The sequence below is a fragment of the Halichoerus grypus genome, chromosome 3 (genome assembly GCF_964656455.1).
Source record: "Halichoerus grypus chromosome 3, mHalGry1.hap1.1, whole genome shotgun sequence".
NCBI lineage: Eukaryota > Metazoa > Chordata > Mammalia > Carnivora > Phocidae > Halichoerus > Halichoerus grypus.
Window position 1 is genome coordinate 12209597 of NC_135714.1, and position 25393 is coordinate 12234989.

General features: G+C 44.5%; 1 protein-coding gene across 2 annotated transcripts in view; it reads right to left on the reverse strand.

Annotated features, from left to right (window-relative positions):
- Positions 1-22863, reverse strand: part of TAPT1 (transmembrane anterior posterior transformation 1) — a 60023-nt gene extending 37160 nt beyond the window's left edge. For both annotated transcript variants that reach the window (XR_013446290.1, XM_036074805.2), the window contains exons 1-2: positions 22341-22863; positions 10169-10299 (exon numbers count right to left, since the gene is read on the reverse strand). Coding sequence is in view for 1 of the 2 variants with exons in the window: in XM_036074805.2 (XP_035930698.2) it covers positions 10169-10299; positions 22341-22848 (639 nt within the window). In the remaining variant the exon portion in view is untranslated. The remainder of the gene's footprint in view (positions 1-10168; positions 10300-22340) is intronic.
- Between the last annotated feature and the right edge of the window lie 2530 nt (positions 22864-25393).

The following is a 25393-nucleotide window of genomic DNA, read 5'->3' on the forward strand; positions in this document are numbered from 1 at the left end:
CCCCACCCCCCGAGTTTGGAGGGCCCGGGCAGCAGTGGCTCCTGCGCTCACATCTCCCAGGTGCGGTGGTAAGAGCCTGCTACTTAATCCTCCTGACGGCTCTTTGAAGTGGTTATTACCATCCCTACTTGACACTTGAGGAAACCGCAGCTCTGAAGCTGAACGCCTGCCCAAAGCTGGGGGTCAGAGTAAAGGAACTGGCGTTCGAGCCCGAGTCTGCCCGACCCAAGGCCTGCACGCTCTCTCTAAAGCAGTTTAAGCAGAGCAAAGAGATCCTACTCCCTACTTTTACTAGGCATAGGGGTTAACACAATTTTCTTTGTGCTAACTCTTACTAATTTGCCTAGTGTCATAAAAAACACAAACAGACATTTAATGGATCAAACTTATAAAAGGCAAATAAATTTCACATATTTAGATTTACTGCTGACTTTGAAAATATGTTACTAAGAATTAAACACTTTGGGCATATATTATGAGAATAATACGTACTTTCACACCTTCAGTTACTTTGCATGGCAAAGCATGATGAAAATATTTCAAGAAGAAATCGAACATGGAGTTTCTGGCTTTTGCTCCTCCATTCTGTGCATCTTCCCAGGGATGGAAGAAGACACAATGCTGTACATGCTTTTGTGGGAAACCTTCCCCGGGCTAACACTCATTCTTTGAGTTGTTCCTCCTTTTCTCTTAATCAAATATTGTGCAGCTTTCACGGCAGAGACTATGATAGCTGCATGAAATCTATGACCACTATTTTAAGAAGGCCAAAGTCTTAAAAAGAAAAAAAAAAAAAACAACTCAAAGTTTTGTAAAGGAGCAAACTGCCCAAAGAAGAGGATTCAAACTCTAACCATGATCCACCATGAGAAAAATACTATGTTTTCATATGCACTCAAAACATTCATAACCACGCAAAAACCCAAAAGAAAAGTTTCACCAAAATAAGATTAACTTTTAGTCCATGGAATTCAAGTTGATATTTTCTACTTCCTCTTTATAAAACAATGTCGGTCTCACTAAATTCACAACCCACTAAAGGGTGGTAACTCACTGTCTGAAAAACAGGTCCCCGGAAAGGCAGGCTGGTTGGAACTCAGTTCCCTTCATGGGCAGCCACACGGGCAGTGAAGACGGTTCAAAGTGGCTACAGGGAGCTTTGCAGAGAATTTCGGAGTCAGAACACACTGGGAAGCTCTTTGTACAAAAATGAACGAAAAGCACTGAGACACAAAATTACAGATATTCAATTTGAGAATACTTAAAGTTCATTCTCAGAAGTAGGGATTTATTAAAATTTACATGGGCAAATAATTATTTCAAAATAATCTGCTTAATTAATAAGACAGCTCTTGCGAATCTTTAGAATAAAAAACCTGTAAGAAGAAACACTGTAAGGAAAGAAACGTCAGCAGGCCTTTGTGTCTTGCAGGAGCTCTCATCTGGAAGGACTCTGGAAGCCTTCTACAGGTGCTCTGCGGTGTACCCGGGCACTGCACCCACGGCCTCAGTCCATCTTCCCTCCCCCACCCAAGAGGCCAGAAGCACCCCCTCACCCCTGCTCTGCAGTGAGACTCAGGAGCTTGCCTGGTTTGTGAGCAGCAGAGACAGGGCCAGACGTCAGCCTGCGGAAGACACAACTCTGAAAATGGAATCACTGTTTCTATTATGACACCTGTTACTCATCCTTCCAGCCTCAACCTTGCTACTGTATTTGGCCTTATACATATTTTTTAAAAAAAGATTTGACATAGCTTTTAACATCTGAACTTCAATGTTAAGAAAACTACAAAATGGCAGATTCTGCAACATTGGTCAACAAAACATCACAGGCTAGTGAACATTTCCACAACCAGCTCTTCCCACATTCATTTTGGACCTACTACTATTGCTCTTCATCATTTGAAAAAGACTCACCTCAAAAGAAATAAATAAAAAAAAAACCTCTCTCTGTGGAGAATGGAGCAGGGTTTCTTAACGTTTTTTAAATCTGTCCCTTTTTAACAAAAATATCCTGCCTTCCTTTCAAGATTTCAAAATAAATACAATTTTATGGCTAAAATCAAAATAGCACAATTCTGGAATACGCCTCTCTCAATTACACAAACCATCTTCTGGCAATTCTGAATACCATCTCCTCCACCATGACCACCACACAGCACCCACTGGTGGGGGGTGGCTGGCCTGGAGCAAAGCAGGAAGCAGTGTTTCCCTTTTCTTCCCTGGCCTCACAATTTATAAAGCTCAGGGTCTCCTCCTGAAAGAGCTGAGACCATATCTGGCTCAATTCTACACTGGGGATCAAAGGTCATTAGGAAGGACATCTTCCCCTGGGGAATTTACAATCTAGTGAGCTGGACACAGTGCTGGTGAATGACGTGCTCTGGGCAGGGTGGGCAGGAATGGAGTGTGGCACTGCGGACTGTACACCAAGGGGAGGAGGAACAGAGTTAGCAAGGATCTCCCACAGAGGAGACAAGAGGGGCACTAGATTTTGGCAGGCACGGTAAGAAGGAACAGAATTTCAAACAAAGGCAAGAGTAAGAAGGAACAGAATTTCGAACAAAGGGAAGAGCATGCCCAGGTGCAGCGTGAGTGGGAGGCTGAATGTGATCACTATACAAGAGGGACAGAAACCATCTTCAGTAATTACGAAGGAACACATACCTTTATCCTGTGTTCCAGGAGTTCTCAACAAACCCACATGCAGAGACCCATTATTGGAAGAATGGATTATCATTCTTAGGAGAATAAGTTATCAATTTAAAAAGTTTACAAATGACTGACTTTGAAAGCAATTACTGCTTCAAGGTCATCCCTATAAAAACTTTTATTCACCTGAATTCAAAAATTCGTACCCCTAGGAAGTCTGCAGTCTAGGAGGAGGCAAACAACGGATTACCGTGACCCATGGACCTTTATAACAAAGCAACACTGCATATACATATGTAACTGCAGAAAACAGAGGAATGTGGATGAAAGCCTTCGTAATAATCACAATCTACACCTGACATATATTTTAACATGAGGAATAAATTTCTTAAGAGGTAAATAAAGAAACAAATTAAAGATTCTAATTTGTAGAAAGACTATATACATGGAAAGGTCCTGGATTTTCCTGCTTCTTTTACAGCCATGTCGAATACTGTTATACTCTAAGCACTTGACCCACATTGATTTCTTGAATGCTCCCAACGCCCCTTGAGGCAGGGACCATTACTTGGTGTTTGCAAAGAGCGCTGTAACACAGTGGGCTGGGCGGGCCCTGCGGACCCTAGGGCACATATGAGAGTCCCGCTGAGGAACAGAGGTGTGGCAGCTGCTGCCGGCCACCATCACACCACCACACCACTTCTCAGCTCCAATCTACTTTTTTAGGGAGTGATCAGGGCATTACAGCAAGCTGAGTAAGCAGAGAGGACAGTGAAGGAGAACAATGGTCTGAGTGAGAGATCACAATGGCCTGCAATGGCACAACGGAAAGAGAGAGGAAGAGAGAGATGTAAAACTGTTTCCAAAGCTAACGCGACAGAAATAAGTTCCTCATTCAAAAAGATAAACACAGGCCCACAGTGGTGACTTCGTAAGTTGTCTTTTAACTACATCAGTGAATGGGGTAGAGCCTGAAGTCTTCAGCTGGTTGTCCTAGAGCTGTCGCATGGGTCCTATACGCCCAACAGGCAGCGGGGCCTCCACCAGGCCACGAGGCCCTGGATGCCGGGCCGCTCCGCCATCCCCTCCAAGCCCCACTTCTGGAGGGGGCTGCCACTGCCGTTGCCAAACGGGTCCTGTCCTCCAAGAGAGTTAAGAAAGGTGAAGACTGTTGCAGAGGCGTGAAGAAGCCTTGGCCACTGCCACTCCAAACAGGGGGCAACAAGCCTCAGAACCTGAGGAATGTCAGCCTGGGCTGCCCAGATGCTGGATTCTGAAAAATGCAGATCCCCATGGCTTTCCTGCTTCTGAGCAGCTTCATGGTGGGACATCTGAGTCAGGGTGTGTCACAGACAAGAGCTGCATCATGAGAAGAACTTAGGGGAATGATCCCCCAAACACACTTCCTTGAAATTAGCAACTGAGCAGGATGCCCCAGAAATTGCTGCCATACACGTGGGTCTGGGTAAGTCCTCAATACAGTTTCACCATGAAATCCCAGGACTGTTTTCCTGAAATAAAGGCGAAACGATGGCTGTGACTACACTTTGTTAACACACACTCACACTGAGAAACAGCGAAAAGGCTTTCTGTGGTAATTCTGAGTAAGTTCATTGTTTTGAAAACAACTCGTGGAATTATTTTTTGCAAGTATTACATCCTCTACCCCCACCCTCAGAAAAGCAGATCTAAGTTCCTCCCCTAGGTAAGTACAATTTCCCTTTCTGTGAAGCTTTCCATTTGCTCCTGTTTCCCCTGCTCCTCGTACGCAAACTCACTCAGAGTCATGGACGATCAGCTCTCTTAAGATGCCCCAGTCCAACCCCATAATCTCTGACAAAGAAAGTCAAAGCCCAAGGAGGTTCAATGCCTTGATCAGGCCACTCGCCTATCACCTGCAGACCTGAGAAGAAGTTAACATTACTGAATCTTGACCCCCAATCTTCCCGTGTCACAGTAACATTTGTCCCTTTCAATAATAGCAATTGTCTACACGGAAAAATAACAACATTCTATACCCATAGCAATACTTATACCTTCAACCTGACAAATTTAAAGCTTAGGAAAATTTACTAGGTTCTTAAAACAACTAAGCAGTTCCACTGAAGACTAAGCAGTTGAGTTCCATTTTCGAAAAAATGTATTAAAAAACTACGGTAACAATGAAATAAAAAATTGCCAAAAAGCATAGAATTACAAGGTAAAGAAAAGTCAAAAATGTATTTTTGTTTTAGTTCTACCTTTTATGATAGACAGTTACATAAACATATGGAAGTAACGGAAAGGAAGTAATTTTGATAAAAGGATTTGTAATCATCACAACCTACACCTGACATGTATCTAGCACACTTATTTCTTAAGAGGTAAAATAAATAAATCAATTTATTTTAATTTGAAAAAAGATTAGGAACACGGAAAGATCTTGAGCCCTTCCTGCTTCTCTTATTGCTAATCTATGTTGAACATGGCTATACAAATTTTTCAGAAGCAGAGTTCTGAGGGGTGGCTAACCCAATCACCATTCTCAGTCTGCCCCTCCCTTCGTTGGAAAAGTATCACATCCACTGTCCTAGTCTCCCGGGCAGCTGGGGATGGCTGTGCAACTCACTCCGGCCAATAAGATACACACTGAAGGAAGTGTGTGGGGGCACATCTGGGAAAGCTTTTAATTCTTTATAAAAGGGACAGTCAAATGGTGGCACTGTCTGTCTCCTCTTTTGGGTGATAATGCAGAGGCATTGCCTGAGGTCGCAGCTGCATCTTTCTATTAAAAGGCAATGAGCAAGAGGACTGAAAGCCAATTTGCCAACGATGGTGAAATGGAAACATAAAAAGGACTCCGAGTCTAGGCTGGCTTCATTAATTGGCTGGAACAAAGGAGATCACCTTCCTCTAGACTCGTCAAAACAATTTTCAAACCTGTTTAAGCCACTGTTAGGTAGTCCGTCACATATGCAGGTAAAAGCATTCCTAAAGAAATCCTCCCAAAGCTAGTCTCCACTGCTTAGTCTGACCACTCACAGTTACCTGGATCCAGTCTCTCCACCCAGTGTACCTGTCCTTTCCTGTCCCTAACAGTTTCCCCACCTCCGGATCTTCCTAGCACACCCCCCCACACCCCCAAGCCCTAAAAATGCAGGTGCAAAATCAACCTCCTTTTCTCACCACCTTGCAGCGCATCACCATCGCAAGTCTGGAGGTGAGCACGGTACTTGCACACTGCCGAAGTGCCTGGACTACAGACGGTATTCAGAACAAACTGAGAACAATCAATAAACAAAGTGAGTAAGTGACCTGTAGCTCCCTAGACTAGCATTTAAGGGTATTAGGGAATTCTAAAGAATACTTTGGTGAGCACTTCCTTACTATTTCCTGCAGTTTGGGATTCACACAGATGACAAAATTAGCTCTTGACAAGGATACTGTTCCCACGGGGTGCAGGATAAATTGTTCCCATGGGGTCAAAATGCAGCACAAACATCAACACAACTGCCACGTTAGTGCAGATGGAGAAAACAAGACTTGAAGAGAACATGTATCGCATGAGGCAGGGGGGAGATGGAATGCTAACTCATTTGAAGTGCTTGGGACAGTGCCTGGCACCTAATCCTTATTTGATAACTGCTATCTGTTTTATTCACACAGAAATAGCTGCCAGAAGTGGGATGTAAATGGACAAGTCAAGGGGGGCTATGGAGCCATAAGCACTTACCAGGAATTGTCTAAGAAACTGGTGATCCTGCCCTGATTTCAGAAAGCTTCTAAAGTGTTGCTGTCTGACCTAACCATAAGCTCTAAGTCATGGGCCTGCTGAGGCCAGACTCTAGAGGCCTGACAGAAAATGTCAGGGTGACAGGGTGTGCTACTATCTCTTTTGACCACCAGCTAAATCCTTCATGAAAGAGACACGCTTTACTCTAAGACAGCATGGTTACAAAGACAGAGGGAAGAAAACAGTTCTCCCCCAAACTGCCTGTGGTCAACAATCCAAGGAGGAGGAGAGTCAGAAAACCATGTCCCTTGCTGGGTTAGAAAAGTCAAATTTAGCAAGTGAAGCAGGAAGATTAAAAGTCTAACATAAGATCAAAGTGGGACATGGGGGAGCCATGGAAACCACACCGCTCCCGGTCACCCCTTGCTGTCCAGGGAGGCCCCAGACGACAGCTATCCCTCCTGTGAGGGGACATCCCCTGGAATGCAACCTGGAGACAAGAAACCTTTCCAAATTTCTCTTGCTCTCCTAGGGCAGGGCATTCCCCAAGTTGCTGAGGTGAGGACTATAAAATATTTTAAAACATTTATATGGGGCTCACCCATAAGTAATACACAGATGAGAAAACTGAGGCAAATGGACAGAAGTGAGTGGCTCAAGGCCTCACAGCTGACAAATGGTGGAGTGGAGATGCTGATCCCGGCAGGCTGGCTTTAGCGTTCATGCCCTTGACCACTGCACTATCCTGCTCTCAGTTTAGACCGCAGAGAAAGTGTAGCTCGGTGTCCTCCGCTGTACAAAGAGAACAGTACAGACCCCACACAGATCACACACGGTGAGGAACAGATCTAGGATGAGAACCCAAGGGGTGTGTGGGTGCAGGTGGAAAGGGATTTGTGGCGGGAAAAAAAGGAAATGCTCCCCAAGGCCAACAAAACACTCCAAAATTTCATCCTTTCACATCAGAATGAGAAGTTCAAATATGAAAAGAGTACCAGCCACTGGAAATACTATTTTGAATATATAAGCAATTTACCTGTTTTGAATGTCAAGTATGTGTTTTTCCACTGAGAAAATTACACAAAAATTCTGGAATTTTTTTCACATTAGTAAACAGGTTCAGTAAGAGATACTGAGTTGACCACTCTCTTGCCTTGAAAATATAAACATTAATTAGGTGTTTTATAGCTCGTGCAATCCTTGTAGAAGCAAAGTGCTCTTTAACTGTCAAGTTTCTCCTCCTGGAAAGGCTACATGAAAATATCATAGCATTTACCAAAAAATAAGGAAAAAAATGAATACAGTGTTATATATTAGAAGTATTCTATATTCTATATCAGGAAAAGATATTATACATTAGGTATTACCAATTAAACAATAAATTTACTGACATGAACATCTAGATAGCCCCCCACCTCTTAAAATAAAAAATAACATAAAGGTCTGGGAGACACCAGAAGGAACTCAGCCTGTTACGAGAAATTTACGCCTGTGATTAAACTGAAATAGAACTCTGGTTTCCTCTATATTTCACTTATTCTGAGAAGTTAAGAAGAAATTGCTTTAAACTGAAAAATGCGCACCCTTTTATACATTTTAAGCAATAAATATGCTTCTGAAGTGTTGTTCTAAGAGACTAAATCAACTTTTCCTAAATAGGCCCAAAGCAAAAGCCTCTGTAATAGGAAACAGGATTAGAAAATTATTACAATTGTGCATGAGCAGTGTTAATTCAACTTTTCTGATGTTATTCCCCTTATATACACACAAATAAAACCAAAGTTTCATGACAAAATACTTACCCTCCTACAGGCAATGCACTCTGATAACTTTTCTATTCTTTTCTTTAAAAAGAAATTCCTAATTGGTTGCAACCTACCTCATCAGTTACCCATCCCATCAGTGGTCCCTTAATGCACCATGGTTTGAAAAACACCCTGGTTCATAGTGAAGTCTTACCAAGGCCTGTGGGCATTTTCCCCAGAAGACAACACTCACACTAAGAAACCTGAAACGGTCGCAAGTTTCTGTGAGAAATCTACCAAGAAACTGCTTGGCATGTCAATGGTGCCAGTAAAGAGAAGAGGATATGTGTATTGACCCTCCTCCGATGAGCTCACCATCATGAGGGCTGTGGCCGCTGCTCATCATTTCGGCCCCACGTTGGGTAATAAAACGGGTCAGACACACACACTTCTTGCTTTGAAGCAATCCCTTGGGTGTGTCCATAGTTTGGCCGTGGATTGCAGGCAAATCTCTGTGCACTCCCCACAGAAAAATGGGAATCCACAACTGTTCAGGCAGGTGAGAGAAAAACCTTCCCTTGAAGAGACCAGGTGGGTAAAAGCTGACTGTGGCTGGCACTGTCCTGTACAAGGACACAGATCCCAGCAAACCTCTCTCCAATTCCCTCTGCCGTGTATCCTCTTATTTCCCTGTCTTGGCTTAACACTGGAAGGAAAAAGGGAGCTCAGAAAATAAGTTAATGTGTTTAAGAAAGACCTAAGAATTACTGTTACTATTACTATTATTATTGGCAAGCAAAAGAAACACTACCCCCCATCGCTGGCCAAAATCTTAAATAAATTCCAATATACAAAATCAAGGTGCTGCCGCACTGGGGGAGCAGTGGTGCCGAGAGCGCCCCCACACTCCTCCGTCTCACCCCCCAGGCCCTGACTCTTCCCTGGAACCCGAGCCTCCCGAGAGAAGCAGCCACGCAATCATATCCAAGGCAGCCACTGTCTCACTGTCAGCACTGTTCTCTCTCCAGGCCGCGCTTGCTCTCATCTCTCCCCACCCGAGCCCAGAACGCCCTCGAGCTGCAGCAGGCGACCTGCCACCCGAGCCCATGTGAAGCAACACTTCTCGAACCGTCACTCTCCAGCTGCCTCCCTTCCCTCTACCACACTGATGGGACTGCTGGAAGTAAAAGACCATCAACCCGACCAGCTGGGTCCTCGCTCCTCACTGTCTCCCGCCCCTCTTGTTCTAGAACACTCTGACCGAGCAAACCAGCAAAACTCCTCTGACAGCCACTCCAACAGAAAGTAAGATTCTAAGGAACTGATCAAACCATTAAAAGTTTTAAGTTACTATAAAAGCACAAAACCATGTTCTAATACAGCCAAAGCTGAATTATTTCTTCATTCCTCCTTTCTGGCAAGAAATCTTGGAATTGCTCAGACGTACCAACTGCAGCAATGCAGAGGGAAAAGAGCGGCCTTCCCGACATCTCTGACTGGTCCTGACAGACCTGAGACACACCCGCGGGAACACAGTGTGCACGGAGCCAGTGCTGCTGGGGCCACGCTCACCCCAGCACGTGAGGTTTTCTGCGGCAAAGATGCAATGAATCGTCTTTTTCTTTGAAGAGCCTGTCATTTATGTTTTAAATATGAGGGCTTTCTGAGAAACTGAAACCTTTAAAAGGGCTGAAATTAAATACTTTGTCATGTTGAATGGAAAAAATACTGCCCCTGGTACAATAAAACTGATGAGAACTAAAGGAGTAGGTAGAGAGTAATTCCTTGGAAAAAGTGACCTGGCTGGGACACAAGTGGAAATACGGTAAGTTTAATACATAGCAAAGTTAAGAAACACTGGATCTTACACTAAAAACACAAGTTTTAAAGCCTCTTCCTGGATGGGAAGTCCTACTCCCAATACATTTAATTACCTATGATCACATTATTTCCAATATTTTAAAAACTCAACTCAAGCTGTTCACAATTTATTTTCATATAATTAACATGTTGACATAACTTTCAAAATGATGTCTTGTAATAGAAAAAAAAATAGTACCTTTTCCAATTCTCTCGGTATTCGCATACAAGTGTATACTCTTTCTCTTCTTTCTGTATACTTGGCCTCATTATGTTCAAGGAAGTACCCTCTTGTTAGTTCAGCACTGAGGAACCTCAACAACGAAAGCTCTACAGGAAAAGAAAATGACACAAAACAAAAAGAACAGTATTTATCAAGAAACTTACATGCTAGCTGGGGCCAAAGATAATACATATATAAAACAAAAAGAGAATAAAACAAAACAGTCTGTAATTCTGTCCCAGAACTGAACAGCTACACACAAATGATCAGCAAAAATTATTGACAAAATTGCTACTCTGTGTGGTATAAAGGGAAAAAGCCACAGGAATATAAAAAGAACAATTACTATGAGCCAGAACTGTTAGAAAAGTGTTTGCAAGAGTGCAGTCCTGGGTCTTATAGGTGATATAGGACCTAGACTGATAGACATAAGGGAGAGTAGAGATCAAGTATATACAAAATGAATAAATGTATATATCTATATCTATATCTCTATATATGATTCTACATAAGCTAAAAGAGAGCCAAGTCACCTAAACAGGCATTGCTCGGGTCCAAAAACCATCCTGGGTGAACTACATTGATTATCAGTGCAACTTCTTTCTTCAGCCTCAGAGATCCTGCAAAAGTACCTAAATAATGCCATTTCCCTAGGTGAAGGCCTACCAACAGGATAATCATCATACTAAGTCATACAAAGTAGAACCTCAACAAGATCTGAAAGACTCACCTTTCCTTGGATTTGTCCACCTGTTATCTCTGTTCCTCCAAAACAAATTCACCCAGAATCACCTCGTCTCAAATGAAAGTAAGGCCAAAGGAGGTTGAGTACTTTCCCCTTGGCTATAACTGGAGTCTCTGGGATGAGATGCTAAGGTTCCAACCCCTTCCCTGACAGCCCATCACCTCGCTGACTTTTCAGGACCCCTGATTCCCATTACCATCCTATTCTTACTCCCCAGGAGGCCAAGCCCTCTTCCAGAAGTCAGGATACCAAAGGTTTCAATTTGTTCTCTTTGCCCTGAGCTGGCCCTTGTGGTCCTTTTACCAAACACAGTGTTGGTGTTCCCTCCAAAAAATGACAAAAGAGGGAAGGTGGATTTCATGTATGAGTACTGACTCACGGAATTGCATCTTATGTGAGTGCCAGGATTTAAAGTCCGCAGGGATGGGGAAGAGTCTAGAGTCAAAAACACCCTTGAAAAGCCCTTAGGAAGACCCAGAAGGAGACTTACTACCTCCTGGGGGCCTAAAACAGCTTACTTCCTCTAGCATTGAACAGATGGCGAGTTCTTCTGAGCATCAGGTCAAATGGGCTGCTCATGTATAGAGGTTATATTACACAAAAAAATATATACATACGTGCACACATTTTTTTAAACTCCAGATTTGTCCTCTCTCTGGAGAGTTAGTGATACCATAAGAGATATCTAGGGATCGAAACAGACGGAGAGAAAAGCAGACTTCCACCCACTCCAGCTTCGAGCAGGGCAGGCCGAATCATCAAATACACTGTGAGCATCATGCTCTCAGTACATTTACAGTTGAAGCTAGGGACATCAGAGGTGAACTGTATTGTTCACATATTAATAGATGTTCCGATTAGAAGGGCTTAGTATCACCAAATCCATGCAGAGTACAATTTTTGATTGGGAACTTTCTAATATACTGTAGACTGGCTAAATCCAGAACACGATCTGCCGTATGAAGGGGAGAAAAAGAAAGCCTTTTGAGCTGCAAACAAGAACAGCCAAACCAATGAAAGATAAAAAATCATACTCTTGGGGCACCTGGGTGGCTCAGTTGGTTAAGCGTCTGTTGATGGCTCAGGTCATGATCCCAGGGTGCTGGGATGGAGCTCCACATGGAGCTCCCCGCTCAGCGGGGGTCTGTTTGTCCCTCTTTCTCCCCCTCTGCCCGTCCCCCTGCTCGTGCTCTCTCTTTCTCAAATAAATAAAATATATTTTTTTAAGATTTTAATATTTATTCATTTGAGACAGAGAGATACAGAGAGGGAGAGAGCATGAGCAGGGGGAGAGGCAGAGGGAGAGGGAGAAGTAGGCTCCCCACCGAGCCAGGAGCCAGACGTGGGGCTCGATCCCAGGACCCTGGGATCATGACCTGAGCCGAAAGCAGGTGCTTAACCATCTGAGCCACCCAGGCGCCCCTAAATAAAATCTTTAAAAAAATGTATACAGATACTCTTATTCAGTTCAGTCTTCCAATTAGAAAGCAAAGACTGTGCTTTTTTTTTTTTTAAGATTTTATTTATTTATATGAGCAAGAGAGAGCGCAGGCGAACACAGAGGGAAAAGGGAGAAGCAGACTCCCCACCTAGCAGGGAGTCCGATGCAGGGCTCGATCCCAGGACCCTGGGATCCTGACCTGAGCCAAAGGCAGATGCTTAATGACTGAGCCACCCAGGCGCCCCAGAAAGCAAAGGAAGTTCTGATTAGCTGATATAGATCAATAAATATGTCATAAACATCAATCCTTTCATGTAAAATCTGAGAAGCAGCAGGCCTCTCTGAAGGCAGGACAGACTGTACTGACAGCAGCGAGCCCCAAAGGTCACTTCACCAGGATTCCCGTCCCCACTCCTGCCTGCCACCCTCCACCAAGGCGCTGCCCTCTCTAGTCGCCCGACTTTTCGGCCCTGGGTGTCTCTGGCAGCTTCTCCCCCACCTGACCTGCAGGGGTTTGCCGGCTCAGTGTTCCCATCACTGTGTCCTAACGAAGCACCAGTCAGAGTGAAACGCCGGCCATCCCTGAAAGCTCTTATTCCTTGGCGTGTCCTTTTCTCTTTTTCCTATTCTCTTTGGACAGTCTAAGGTTAAAACCATCATCTGAATCCTGAAGTCACCATATCTGACCGCAGGAACCTGGACCCATATTTCCAGCTGCCTCCTGGGCAACTCCACCTGGAGCCCCCCACCCTTACCTTGAACCTGTAAGCGGAGCTCAGGATCTTCCCCCACAATCTACCCTCTCCTGCAGCCCTGACTTTAGCTCGTGCACCACCAGTGACACCGTTGTATGTTAGAAGCTTGGGGCCACCCTTCTCTCACGAAGCCCCACTGACTTGTCGTCTGGCACATTTATTCACTCACCCCTCTCTCTCTATGCCACCCTAGTTTGGTCCTTCTCATCCCTCCCCCACCCCCCAAGTTCCCACCTAAGCTTCCTGACTCATGCCTTTCTTCCAGTCTTTCCTCCCTTCAGCCCTAACCCTGCGGGGCAGCCAGAGCCAGCATGCTCGCAGACCGGCTGCGGGCGCCCTTCAGTGCTCTCTGCCACCTGCGGGCCAGGCCCTACACCTCCGTGGCGGTGACACCCGATCCCCTACAACTTGGCCCCCGGCTATGTTCTCAGTCATGCCCCACACCTGCCTCCGCTGAATCTCTAGGTCACCATTCTCTAGTTACGCTACGTTTCACTTCTTGCGAACAGGGCAGTCGGTTGACACCTATCTCAGGGTTGTGGTTACTCCAGGTAGTTCTGGAACAGAATTCCCCTCCAGTTTCCCACAGGTGACCACGGACAGGCGCCTGCTCTGTGAAGCCATCCCCAGGTTTTCTGAACAGAATGCAGCCTTTCCCCACTCGGCTGGCACAGCGACTACCTACTCTGGCGCTTCTACCCACCACACTCATTTTTGGCCTCGTTTTGTCCTTTCCTTTGCATCCTCGGGGTACAGCACGTCATAGGTGTTCAACACACGCTTGCTCAAAGACTGTATGAGATCAAAGAAGGAGGAAAAATCAGAGAGCAGTGTGGCAGAGAGAACAAAAACAGAATCAGAAATCAGAAGGGGTAAAAGCAGAGAAACACCAGATTCTTGAGAAAACAGCCTGTGACAGACTTTCCCGAGGCTGAGCGTGAGTAGGAAAAGAGTGACGAGCTCTTACGCCTCACTGGCCGCAGCTGCCACTGCAGATAAGGAGCCTCCTGGCTGTGTGTGTGTCTAAGTGACTGGAGAGGCTCACCCACCAGGTATCCGGACGTCCCCCCTAAAAGGATAGGGTGCCATGCTGGCAGGCACAGCCAGTGAGCGCCCGGGGCTGCGGGACAAGGATGCTTGCGTTATCCACAGGAAGGGCAGGGAGTGAAGCTGGGCAGCCTGCTAGTATGTCAGCTGTGTTAAGGAAATACAGCAACAGGCTATTACGGATTTTTAAATTTAAAACAGCAAATTAAATCAAAAGATTGAGACAGCTATACCCTGTTTACTTAGAAAATTATCTTCCGCAGTGGCGTCTTCCCTGATGACGCAGTTGACCGAGTTTTACCATAATAAGAGTTTTGTTATGATCCACAAGAAAAGCAGGGATTAGCAATCAGAAGAAGGGGGTTCTGGCATTCTCTCTATCACACATGAGTCCCGTGACCCTGGCTCACATCATAGGTCTCAATTTCACAGAAGAGAAAACTGAGGCTTGGAGCAGTTTTAGAACCTGCCTGGGGTCCACGCAGGAGGGCCAAGGGACCGAGAAAGGATCTGCATGAAAGCACAAAACAACTGCAAAGCATGACACAAGGTCTTGAACTCCTTACTAGTAATTTCAAAGGATCTGAGGTAGTACTCAATTCTGGTTTGGGGGTTCCCTAGTGTTTACTGATGCTGCTTCTGCACTCCTGTTTTCATGGATAAACGGTAATGGGGCAAATAAGTATATTCAACAAACTATCTAACCTAATAACTAATTTTCTGTAAACAAGTCGTACAATATAAACCTACAAAAGTGTCTTAACTATAATACAAATATAAAACAGTGGTATGTGAGGATTCTACTTCTAGAAATGCAAGAATTTTAGTTATAAACACCCATTTAAATTCCACAATGGAAAATTTAAAAGTATGCACTTAAAAAAATCAAAATGAGGGGTGCCTGGGTGGCTCAGTCGTTAAGGGTCTGCCTTCAGCTCAGGTCATGATCCCAGGGTCCTGGGATCAAGCCCCGCCATTGGGCTCCCTGCTCAGCAGGAAGCCTGCTTCTCCCTCTCCCACTCCCCCTGCTTGTGTTCCTGTTCTCGCTGTCAAATAAATAAAAATTTGTTAAAAAATCAAAATGATAAAAACATTTTAGTGCACAGCTCTCACAACTATGAGGCATATTCTACTGTCAGGTCCACTTTGCAGATGAAGAAACCAAGGGATAGAGAGGTTAAGGAGGTCTCCAAGGTCACACAGGAAGAAAGCGGTAGAGCCAGGATTCAAAATCAAGCAGTCTATCCTCAAAGCGTGTGCTTTTTGGCACTAGATTATTTTTTAATTTTTTATTTAAATTCAATTTAGTTAACATATACTGTATTAGTCTCAGGGGTAGAATTTAGTGATTCATCAGTTGCCTATAAAAGCCAGTGCTCAACACATCACTTGCCCTCCTTAATACTCATCACCCAATTACCCCATCCCACCACCCACCTCCCCTCCAGCAACCCTGTTTGTTTCCTAGAGCTAAGTCTCCTATGGTTTGCCTCCCTCTGTTTTTACCTTATTTTATTTTTCCTTCCCTTCCCCTATGCTCCTCTGTTTTGTTACTTAAGCTCCACATATGAGTGAAATCGTATGGTATTTGTCTATTTCTGATTTATTTCAATTAGCATAATACCCTCTAGTTTCATCCACATCCTTCCAAATGGCAAGATTTTATTCTTCTTGGTTGCTGAGCAATATTCCATTATACTCTCTCACACACACCCCCCACATCTTCTTTATCCATTCATCTGTTGATGGACATCTGGGCTCTTTCCATACTTTGGCTATTGTGGACACTGCTGCTATAAACATTGGGGTGCAGGTGGCACTAGATTATTTTGCCTATCATTGTCTCAAGTGCTTTTGTAAACAGGCTACTATGTACTTTCTAGAAAACTGGAAACCCCCCTGCCCCCATCCTCCTCTTTCTCTGTGTTTCACATACAGCACCCTGGGTTTACCTCTGTGAAGTTAACACGGTTAATTGGTCAGCTCCCTTACCAGCTCATGAGCTGTTTGAAAGCAGGCACCACGAATCCTGATCTTCCCAATGTCCAGCCCCCAGTGAGTCCTGAATCTGAGGGAAGGGCCTGCCTATAATTAACATCATACTGATGGGCTAGGAAATGGTTTTTAAAGATACACTAAAGCAATACCAACAAAAGAACCAAGCTTCGTGGAGTGAAATATTTCGGAAGCTTTATCTTACCTTCTTCTCCCCCACTCCTGTAAAACTGGCCCTGCTTAAGGGATTAAGATCCTCCCACTTTATGCCAAGAGGCAGTTTACAAAGGTCTTGCACACAGTACTTCATAAAATTCTCACAAAAACTGAGAGCTAAAGAGAGCAAGATAATGGTGTTCACGTTTTACAAATGAAGAAACTGAGGATCAGAGAGGTTAAGAGACTTGTCCAAAGTCACTGAAAGGTTAAGATGCAAATTGGGAATATAATCTGGATCTCTGACCTCCAAGTCCAGAGTGCTTTCTCCCCTACACCATAATTAGCATCCATCTACCAGACAAGATAACCTTGCCCTAACCTGGCTTCAACCGGCCAGAAAGAGCCCTTTGATTCATACTGAAGGAGAAGGGGCTTACGTTGCCCTGCAGCCTGAGCTAGTTAAGTCCACCTTCCCTAGCCATAGATAGGCTTTGCAGGATGCTACTTAATCTTCTGTTCCAAAGTACAGCTGTGGTTCACTGTTTTTGTACTTGTTGTTTTAAACATTGTTGTCTAGCATTCTACAGATTTGTCTGAACTTACTTATCCTGTGATATTTGGGTACAGCTGCCTGGCTAATAGCCTAAGAAGGCTATTGTTCCTTCACCTGTGGGTGCCACCCCTTAAGAATTCTGGTCCACTTTAACTTTTTCCGTACTGTGATGGCATTTCATTCCTTCTTAGCAAAAGTCGCTCTCACTTGTTATGCCAAACATCTGTCTTTATATTTTAAGAGCAAATTATTTTCCAAAATAAAATAATCCAAATGTTTATTTTCCGAACACTGACTTAGCTTTTTAGATGTCAACCAATTTTAGTTCATTTATTTAGTTCTTACCAAGAAGAAATGTCAGCACGTCTTTTAAAAATACTTATAATACAAACAAGTGCTTCTACGTTAGAAGAAGTAAGTTTTGCCACTTGTGAATATTTCATATAAGGAAAATAATACCAATCATAAATCCAAATCAGTTCCTCCAGAGTATTTTTAATCAATATTCATCTTTTACTGCAGAAATGCTCTATGTTCCGGTATCTTAAATTGAGAAAAAGTACAGTATAAATTGCTTCCTCCTCATCCCTAAAAGAAGGTTATGTTTAATTATCTTCTGGGATAGCTTGGTTTAGAAATAAGAAGCCAGGATACAAAAGTATTAATTAAAAGTAATGAGTAATCATAAATATATTTAAATGTTAAGTAATATGTCTAAATATATCTTTCCTAAGATAGGACTGACCGTTAAAAAATTGGAAAGTAATACTGGTTAACTGTTAGGAAAATATTATAAAACATGCGAATCTCCATAGTCTTAAATAATATAAAATGGTAATAAACTTTACTAAGGTTATGTAAAAATACTACATGTAAGTTTGTTACACAAACACAGAGGTTCATCCTTGTACAAGGCACATTTGAAATCAATACAACAGTGATTCTGTCTTCCTAAGTCAAATAATAGTAAAGGTACCACTCAAGTTTTTAAGACCCTCAAACTGCTTCTAAATAGTCTCACTTAGGGAAGTAAGGAATAGGTAGAATATTCATGAATTTATACATTTATAGATGGAAAACAGGGACACAAAGAGTAGTGACCGTTTCAAAGGTCACAAGGTTTCAGGGTTAAGGACTGAAAATGGGATCAGAATGTCAGTAATCTGACAGTCAATGCTATAGTCTTTCCAAAGACCTGTTTCACCCAAGCATTCCTCAAACTGGGCCACTAAGGAGCCGCCAGGGATGAATTTTGGAGGGTAAACTAGGATGAAGTTAAACATTTTAAAAAGCCAGGATACTGCCCAAAGACTAAAATGAATAACTTCATTGCTTGTTTAATTTACATGTACTAGTTAAATAAAGCAAGTGAGAGTTTTAAAAGCAGAGCAATAGTGTGTCAGAGAGAAGTTAACTCTACCTTACCTATCTCAGGGATGTGGTGGTTACTCCAAGTAACTTCCCAGTCAAGTTTTACAGTTATTACTTCCCTTTGTAAGTGAGAAATTAATTGACTAGAGTATAATTTCAGAACAACAGCCTTTAATCATCCATGAGGATAAGTTTGGGGCCACAGGGATAACCATGTAACATATTCTATGGAGGATAAGGACCAATTAAATGAAAAGGTATTTTAATAAAAATAAATTAATTGTAATAAGAATTTAAATTTTCAATTACACAAAAATAGGGCGTAGAGAATATGAACAGTTAAAACCTCTGTCCCACTCAAAGTCTTTTGTGGTAACCGTAAAAAGGAGCTCAGTTGGCTTTTTGGAGTTTAGGCTTTCTTCTGCCTCTGCTCATTCCCTCACGGAGGTAAAGCAAGAGGTCTAAAATGGGTAAAGAAAGAGAAAAGCAGCAAAAGAGATGGATAACAAGTGTAAGCTCTAGAAGTGGAAGAGTCACCATTTAAACAAAAGGAAAAGCACGGGTTCCACAGCACTGTTGAAATCAGACACAATACTGTTCACCCATGACCTCACTTTAAGCTCTTTTGTTTTACAAGCAACACCTATCCCTATGCATATTCCAACACCTGCATCATATAGGTATTGTTATCCTCACTGGTAGGTACAATGCTTATTTTACACCAGTTCTTCTACTGTTAAGTCTTCACGGGCACTAGAGCCCACTTACGTACTTCAGATACTAAACCATTTAGGAGTGGAGTCATGAAACAGAGCCAAAAGAATTAGGCAAGTGGTCTAAGCAAGCACAGAGTCTAAGAGCAATTTAACAACCAAACCAGGCCAAGAACAGATTGCCTAATTCTTAGTTCAAAGTTGACTTGCTAGATGTAGATTCCTAAATGGGAACATGGTTATATAGAAACTCTCCCCCTTAGAACTTTTACAGATGAGTAAAGTGGGGAACGAGTACAAAACTATGGTAATATGTACTTATTATCTGAGCTTATGTCAAAAAGGACAACAGAAGTTGGTAGTATTTTTAAGAGCAGGAACAAAAGAAGAAGGAAGAGATGAATCTGTAGTTCTGCGCTATACCAAGAGTCCAAGAACTGTGACCACATAAAGCAACATGGAATATACAATGAACGTTCTGAGAGAGAGAAAGAGACAGGTATGATGAGTGGAATATCCCTTTTGCACTCTTAGGGTGTAAGTACCAGTAGCAGAGGAACACTTTCAAGCCACCGCCAGGCTACATGCAAGCCAAAGTCAGAGCATAGAGAATCAAGTAATTCAGAGTCTGAAATAAGAAACAAAATGAAAGCTTACACTTTATGTAGATACACGTACATGGTATATGTAACGGCTTATACACAAATGAATATTCATATATATATCTTCTAGACATATAAATGGACAAAGATAGGTATAGAACAAAAATATTAACCTCAAATACTATGGTTTGAATTATTTTACTTGGATGGGGAGGGTGTGGATAAGCACCTAGTCAGTGTACTCATTCATGGTATCCTAGATTATTGGGACAGGCCAACAAACATTTATAAGACCCCTAAATTCCTTGGGAGAAATAATAAAAAGGACTTTGGACCTAACTGATGGTTAGGCCAGCAAGACACTAAGATTGTGACTTCCAAAGGGAAAAACAAAGGTTGCGCTAAACTGGAGAGGAGGAACTAGAGTATCAGGGGCAGCATAAGAATTAAAAAAAAGGACAAGTATGTAATGGTGACGGTGGCAGCCACACTTGTGGTGAGCACAGCATAACGTACAGACATGTTGAATCACTCTGCTGTACACCTGAAACTAATACAACACTGTGCCAACTATACTAAAAAAAAAATTTTTTTTTTAATGGACAAGTAACACCTTAAGTACAAGCACAGAGGCTTGGAAGACATTTGATTCAGGGAGAAATGCTTCCCACATGACACTAGGTGGTGCCACTCAAAGGCCCTCTGGCCCAGGCCAGCCCCTAGGGAACAGTTTTCCGAACACTGCACTAGGGAGGAGGGAAAGGTTACAGAGCAGTAGAAAGGGGCGATGGTAGAACAGCAATGTGAGGCAGAGCCGCTCAGCAGCCTGGGTATTTAAGAATGACTGAAAGAATTCTAATCTCCAACCAATGCGGCATCCGAGTTAGAGGGTGGATGCCAGCAGGGGAAGATCTGTGTGCCTAGCAGAGTAGAGACACCTGGGGCCCACATGGACCAACACTGGCTGGTGACCCCAGCTGAAATATTCCTGAGATTCTTACCTAAGTCTTGATCCCCAAGAGTTGCCACGGTCATCTCTCCTCACACAAGACTGATGGAATTAGGGAAACAACGAGGGCCACCCCAACAACTAAAGCTGGAAGTGTCTCCCGGATAAAGACTTTCTGCAACTAGGTTAAAAGTCCAACTTCCAACAGGTTAAGTAAACCACGCTCAGAAACTCATGCTGATGAAGAACGCGTGCGTGGTGCGAAGTCTGCGGAAGGCCGCAGTACCAGATATTCAGACCCATCTCTGGAAGGGCCAGGAAAGGGGTGTTAGGGGTTATTCCAAAAACCTGACATCTGTGCTCATCAAAAGGCTCCTGACAACTTCATTTTCTGTGTATGCAAACAACAACAACAAAGGCTTTTATAATATTGGCTTTCCTGAAACTCAGAAGTATTTTAAAGCCATTGTAGTGAAACCTGGCCACTCCTGTTTCCATTTGCACCTGAGCGTCTTTAAGGTTCAAGTCCAAGTCAGTAAACAGACAGCTGAGAGGTTCCATACTGTCTTACTTACATCCTGCCAGTTGAGAAAGTAAATACTCTGGAAAGCAAGTATTTGACAACTAAACCAAACAGTTGAGAATTTTTAAGTGGTTAATTGAAAAAGACTGAACAAGGCACAGTCTGCACTTATTTTTCAAAGACACAGACCTCTTCAAAATCTAACCTTTGTCTACTTCTGACGATTAGCAAATCACACAGGATCTCACCCGATCAACCTTCTGGTATCTGAGTACTCCTACATTTTTCAATATTCAAGTACAATCAATGATGCAGTAAGCCTTAGGACTTAACATTCATTTGCAGGAACTGAAGGAAATAACGGCTAATGGAGCCCCTACTGCCCACCAGAAGCAATTTTGGGGGAAGAAATTTAATGGAGTTACGGCTCAGCTGCTGTTTAAAACTTAGAATTACATAAAAATGCAAATGTGATCACTATACTCAATGAAACATGTACCTCAAAATCTTTTTCTTTGAAGCCTAATATACAACTACCGTATGAATACAAATGCAATTTAAATTTTTTAAAGAAAGGAATCCCACAGTTTAAAAAATAATATTCTAACAAAATGCTTAAAATTGGTCGTTGAAAGTAGGAGTCACGAAGGCATCTTTTCCTATACAGCCTCTTTTTTTTTTAAGAGGCTTACGTTTCGGTTTAGGAAAAGTTCACAGGTAACATTCTGAAGAGAGGTTTCTACGTTATTTCTGTTCTGGGCAAAAGTACTGAACTTCACGGTCATTACCACATTGCTAGCTGCGGCTGAGGAACACATATTTGGAGGGCAAGTTAACAGGTTTCTATGGCTCAAGTTCGCTTAAAATACACAACGAAAAAGTCACCTTGGCATGAAAATAATTAAGAAATCAGCCTTGAGCGTCTCGGTTTGGAGCTCCCTGCGACGTAGAAGGTGCTCGCCAACGACTCCGGGCGGGAGCAGAGCCCGGGGGTCTTTCTGAAGGACCTTTCAAAAGCGGTCAAGTGACCCAGGACAGAACTTCCCGGGCCGCAGCTCGGTCTCTCGGACACACCTGGCCGGGCGTGTGCCGCGGGGGCGCCGGGGCCGCGCGCCGACCCCGCCCGACGAGCTGTCAGCGGCCGCGCAGCCACGGAGCGCCCCAGGAGCCTCGGCGGCTCGCGCACCCACAGCCCGGGCGGCCCGGAGGCAGTTGCGGCCGCGGGGCAGGGGCCCCGGATCGCAAGACGCTGCCCGCCGCCCTCGGCGCGGCCTAGCGCCGCCCGCCCGCCTCACCTGCGCGGCTGCGGCGCCGCTCCCGCCGCCGGTCGCTCTCGTAGAAGCCCAGCGTCTCCGTGTGCTGAGGCGCCGGCGGGGGCCCATGGCCGCCGCCGCCGCCGCCTCCCGGCTGCTCCGCCTCGCCGCGGCCGTCCCGCTCCGGGCCGTCCGCGCCGCTACCGCCGCCTTCTCCCGGGGCGGCCGCATCGCCGACGCCCGCCATGTTCCGAGCACAACAAACTGTCCCCGCCACCTCCCTCCAGCCTCCGGCCCGGCCTCCGCCTCCGGCCGGCCCCCTCCCGGCCTCGCCCCGCCCCTCGCCGGAGCCCGGGCCGCCGCTACCGCCGCCGCCATCCGCGGCTCGCCGGCCGGCGCGCGCCATTGGCGTCAGCGGCGCGTGGGAGGCCGCCGCTGCCGTCGCCGCCGCCACGGCCGCCGCCATCTTCTTCCTGCCCTCGGCGTGGCGAGAGGTGGTTTCCCGCGTCGCGGCGGGCTCGGCCGTCCGGGACACCGCGCCAGGCTCCATGCGGCTGGGCCGCGCGGCCGGAGACAGCGGCCGCCTCCGGGGCTCGGGTCGGGGGCCGGACGCGGCGACGGACGGAGGGTCGGCGGAGGAGCCCCGGGGCGGCGGTCGCTGCGCCCGCTGCCTGTCGTCTGCGAGGTGTCCGGCCGCCCGCCCGGGGTCCCTTTTGCAGGCTCGGTGCCCGGAGTGCGCCGGCGCCGCCTGCCGGGTCTTGGCACCGACCGCGCGGCCCCGGCAGCGAGGGCCCGGCTCCAGATCGCCGACCTCCGCGAGCCCTGACTCCATACGTCCGCTATTTGGACTCCATCTCTTCTGCATATTTATGGTCGCCCGTCACATTCCCTGGCCTCTGGGTTTCCGTTGACAGTTTCCAAAATACTCGGGCAAGAAGGAGCTCGGGGAGGCTGCCCTACAGGTGGGGGCGCGGAGGGGAAACCCGAGGAGCCGGGTGCCTTGTGCATTTCATGCTCCCGCGGGCGTATTAGGCTGTTTTTCGGGATTAGGGTTGGGGTACGGCCCTTGGCCGCCGCGGTGCCGGTGCTCCATCACCTTGGCGGCCGCTTTACTTGGCCGGTCCTTTGCGGCTCTGGCGAGTAATTGCGCACGGAGCGCGGTGTCGAGACCACCCGCCGCAGTAATGGTGCAAGTGAAGATGCTCCAGTGAAGGGGCCGAGGGACTTTGCTACCTGCTTCCCACGTGGTTGCGTGCTTTATTAAGGGTGACCGTGGCAGGTCGGTTTGCCAACTTCAGAACCGACCTGTGCAAAAGGGAAGTTGTAATTCTTCCCCTAACATTAAGCTCCCCGGAATTTTCCCTAGATCTAAACTTGACAGCCAGATATAAACGGGTATGAATAGAGCAAAATTGAGCTCCTGTTGATTCATCAGAGAACCTTGAGGTTTCTGTTGTCACTAGTGAGTGCCTAAATTTGCAGACCCAGCAAATTTAACAGTGGGCTGTTTGGGGGCAGCATGCCGAAAGCAGGCACCTGCCGGTCTGACAGCAGCGTAAGAGCCCAGGTGAGGGACCAAGATGGACTAAAAGGGCCCCAGAGGTGGGACCTGACCCTCACCCACCCTGGGAAAGGAGGAACCAATCTTTGGAAGATCCTTACTCTCCTTCATAAAACAGCAGTTCACAGGAATACAATTCCAAACGTTCCTGTGACTGTCCTCCATGAAATTCTGTTGTGTTATACTTAGTCAAAACTGAGCCTTAATCAATCAAAAACAAATGTTCTGGACAAGTCTTCAGAATCATTTTGAAGATGAAAAAATACTGAAAATTTTATGACCTTTAAGATGCCTTATAGCTCAAATTGTATTATCCTCTGATCTTTTATAGTATAATACCATCCCCATTCCATTGTTTACTGATTTCAAGAAGGAAGTAGACGTTTATTGCTTGTTTATGTCAGTTCTCATTTACTGCCTCACCGTATTTATTGGCTTATTGCCCCTGCCTTTAACTCAACAGGAGCTGGAAGGGAAAGAATCATTCTGTTTCCTAAGGCAGCCAGTTATAAGAATGGATTTCTCTTATTTTCTATATCAGGCCCAAGGAAAATCACTGTCCAAGGCTGCCTATCCTTTTTAAATAGCAAAGAGGAAAGGAGCAGCTGTGTACAGTCTAGGTATGAAGGTGTCACACGCTGAGGAGCAAAATGAAGAGGGGAAAACTAAGGGATGTGTAGCTTCTCATCAGTTGGGTCTTTTCACTGGAGCTGTATTATTTGATCTAATACTTTGTGAAACTGCACAATTTCAAACCCATTATGATATCAACATACTAAACATTTTGAAAACAATATAAAATTTTTTTTTCATTTAACACTGTCCTTCCCTTGTATAGGTTTTGATGATTAGATAATCAAATATCTCACTGTAATACAAAAATTTATTTTCTTTGGGTTAATTCAACCTTCTGCAACTTAATTCAGAATCCAGGAAAGGGTGTTTTCAAATGTGTATTCTAAATCTTCAAAATACTGACTTACAAATAATCTCATGTAAGAAATCGTTACACAGCACAGAAGAACCAATTCTCCAAGGAAAATAAATAGCAATTGAGATATCATAATGTTTTTTTATATCAGTTGTAAAAAGATATAAGCCTAGATTTATAATACCACCTTTAGAAAACAATAGGGATATTTTAAAAACATGACAAATCTCACCATCAAAGAGACATCAGATTACATTCTGAGTTAAAGTACAAGGGAAAAACAGGATTTGGATGACAATGAGGTACAGTAATTTAAACCATTAAGCAAACAGTGAGCTGGTGTGCTATTCACATGTCACTGTCCCAGCTGCTGGTCAAAGAAATAACTTCACTCGTGAGAAGTACTTTCAGTGGAGGAAAGGGAAGAGCAAGAACAAGAAGTTGGGGAGAATCTTACATGTAAAAGAGAAGGGAAAAATTCAATAAGCTAAGAAACCTTTCTTAGGAAAGGAATTTATGTATTCAAAGTTACATTTTAATATACTTGCATAATTGATATAAATTTAAGAGCTTGTAAAATTGCTGCACATATTTTTAATTGTG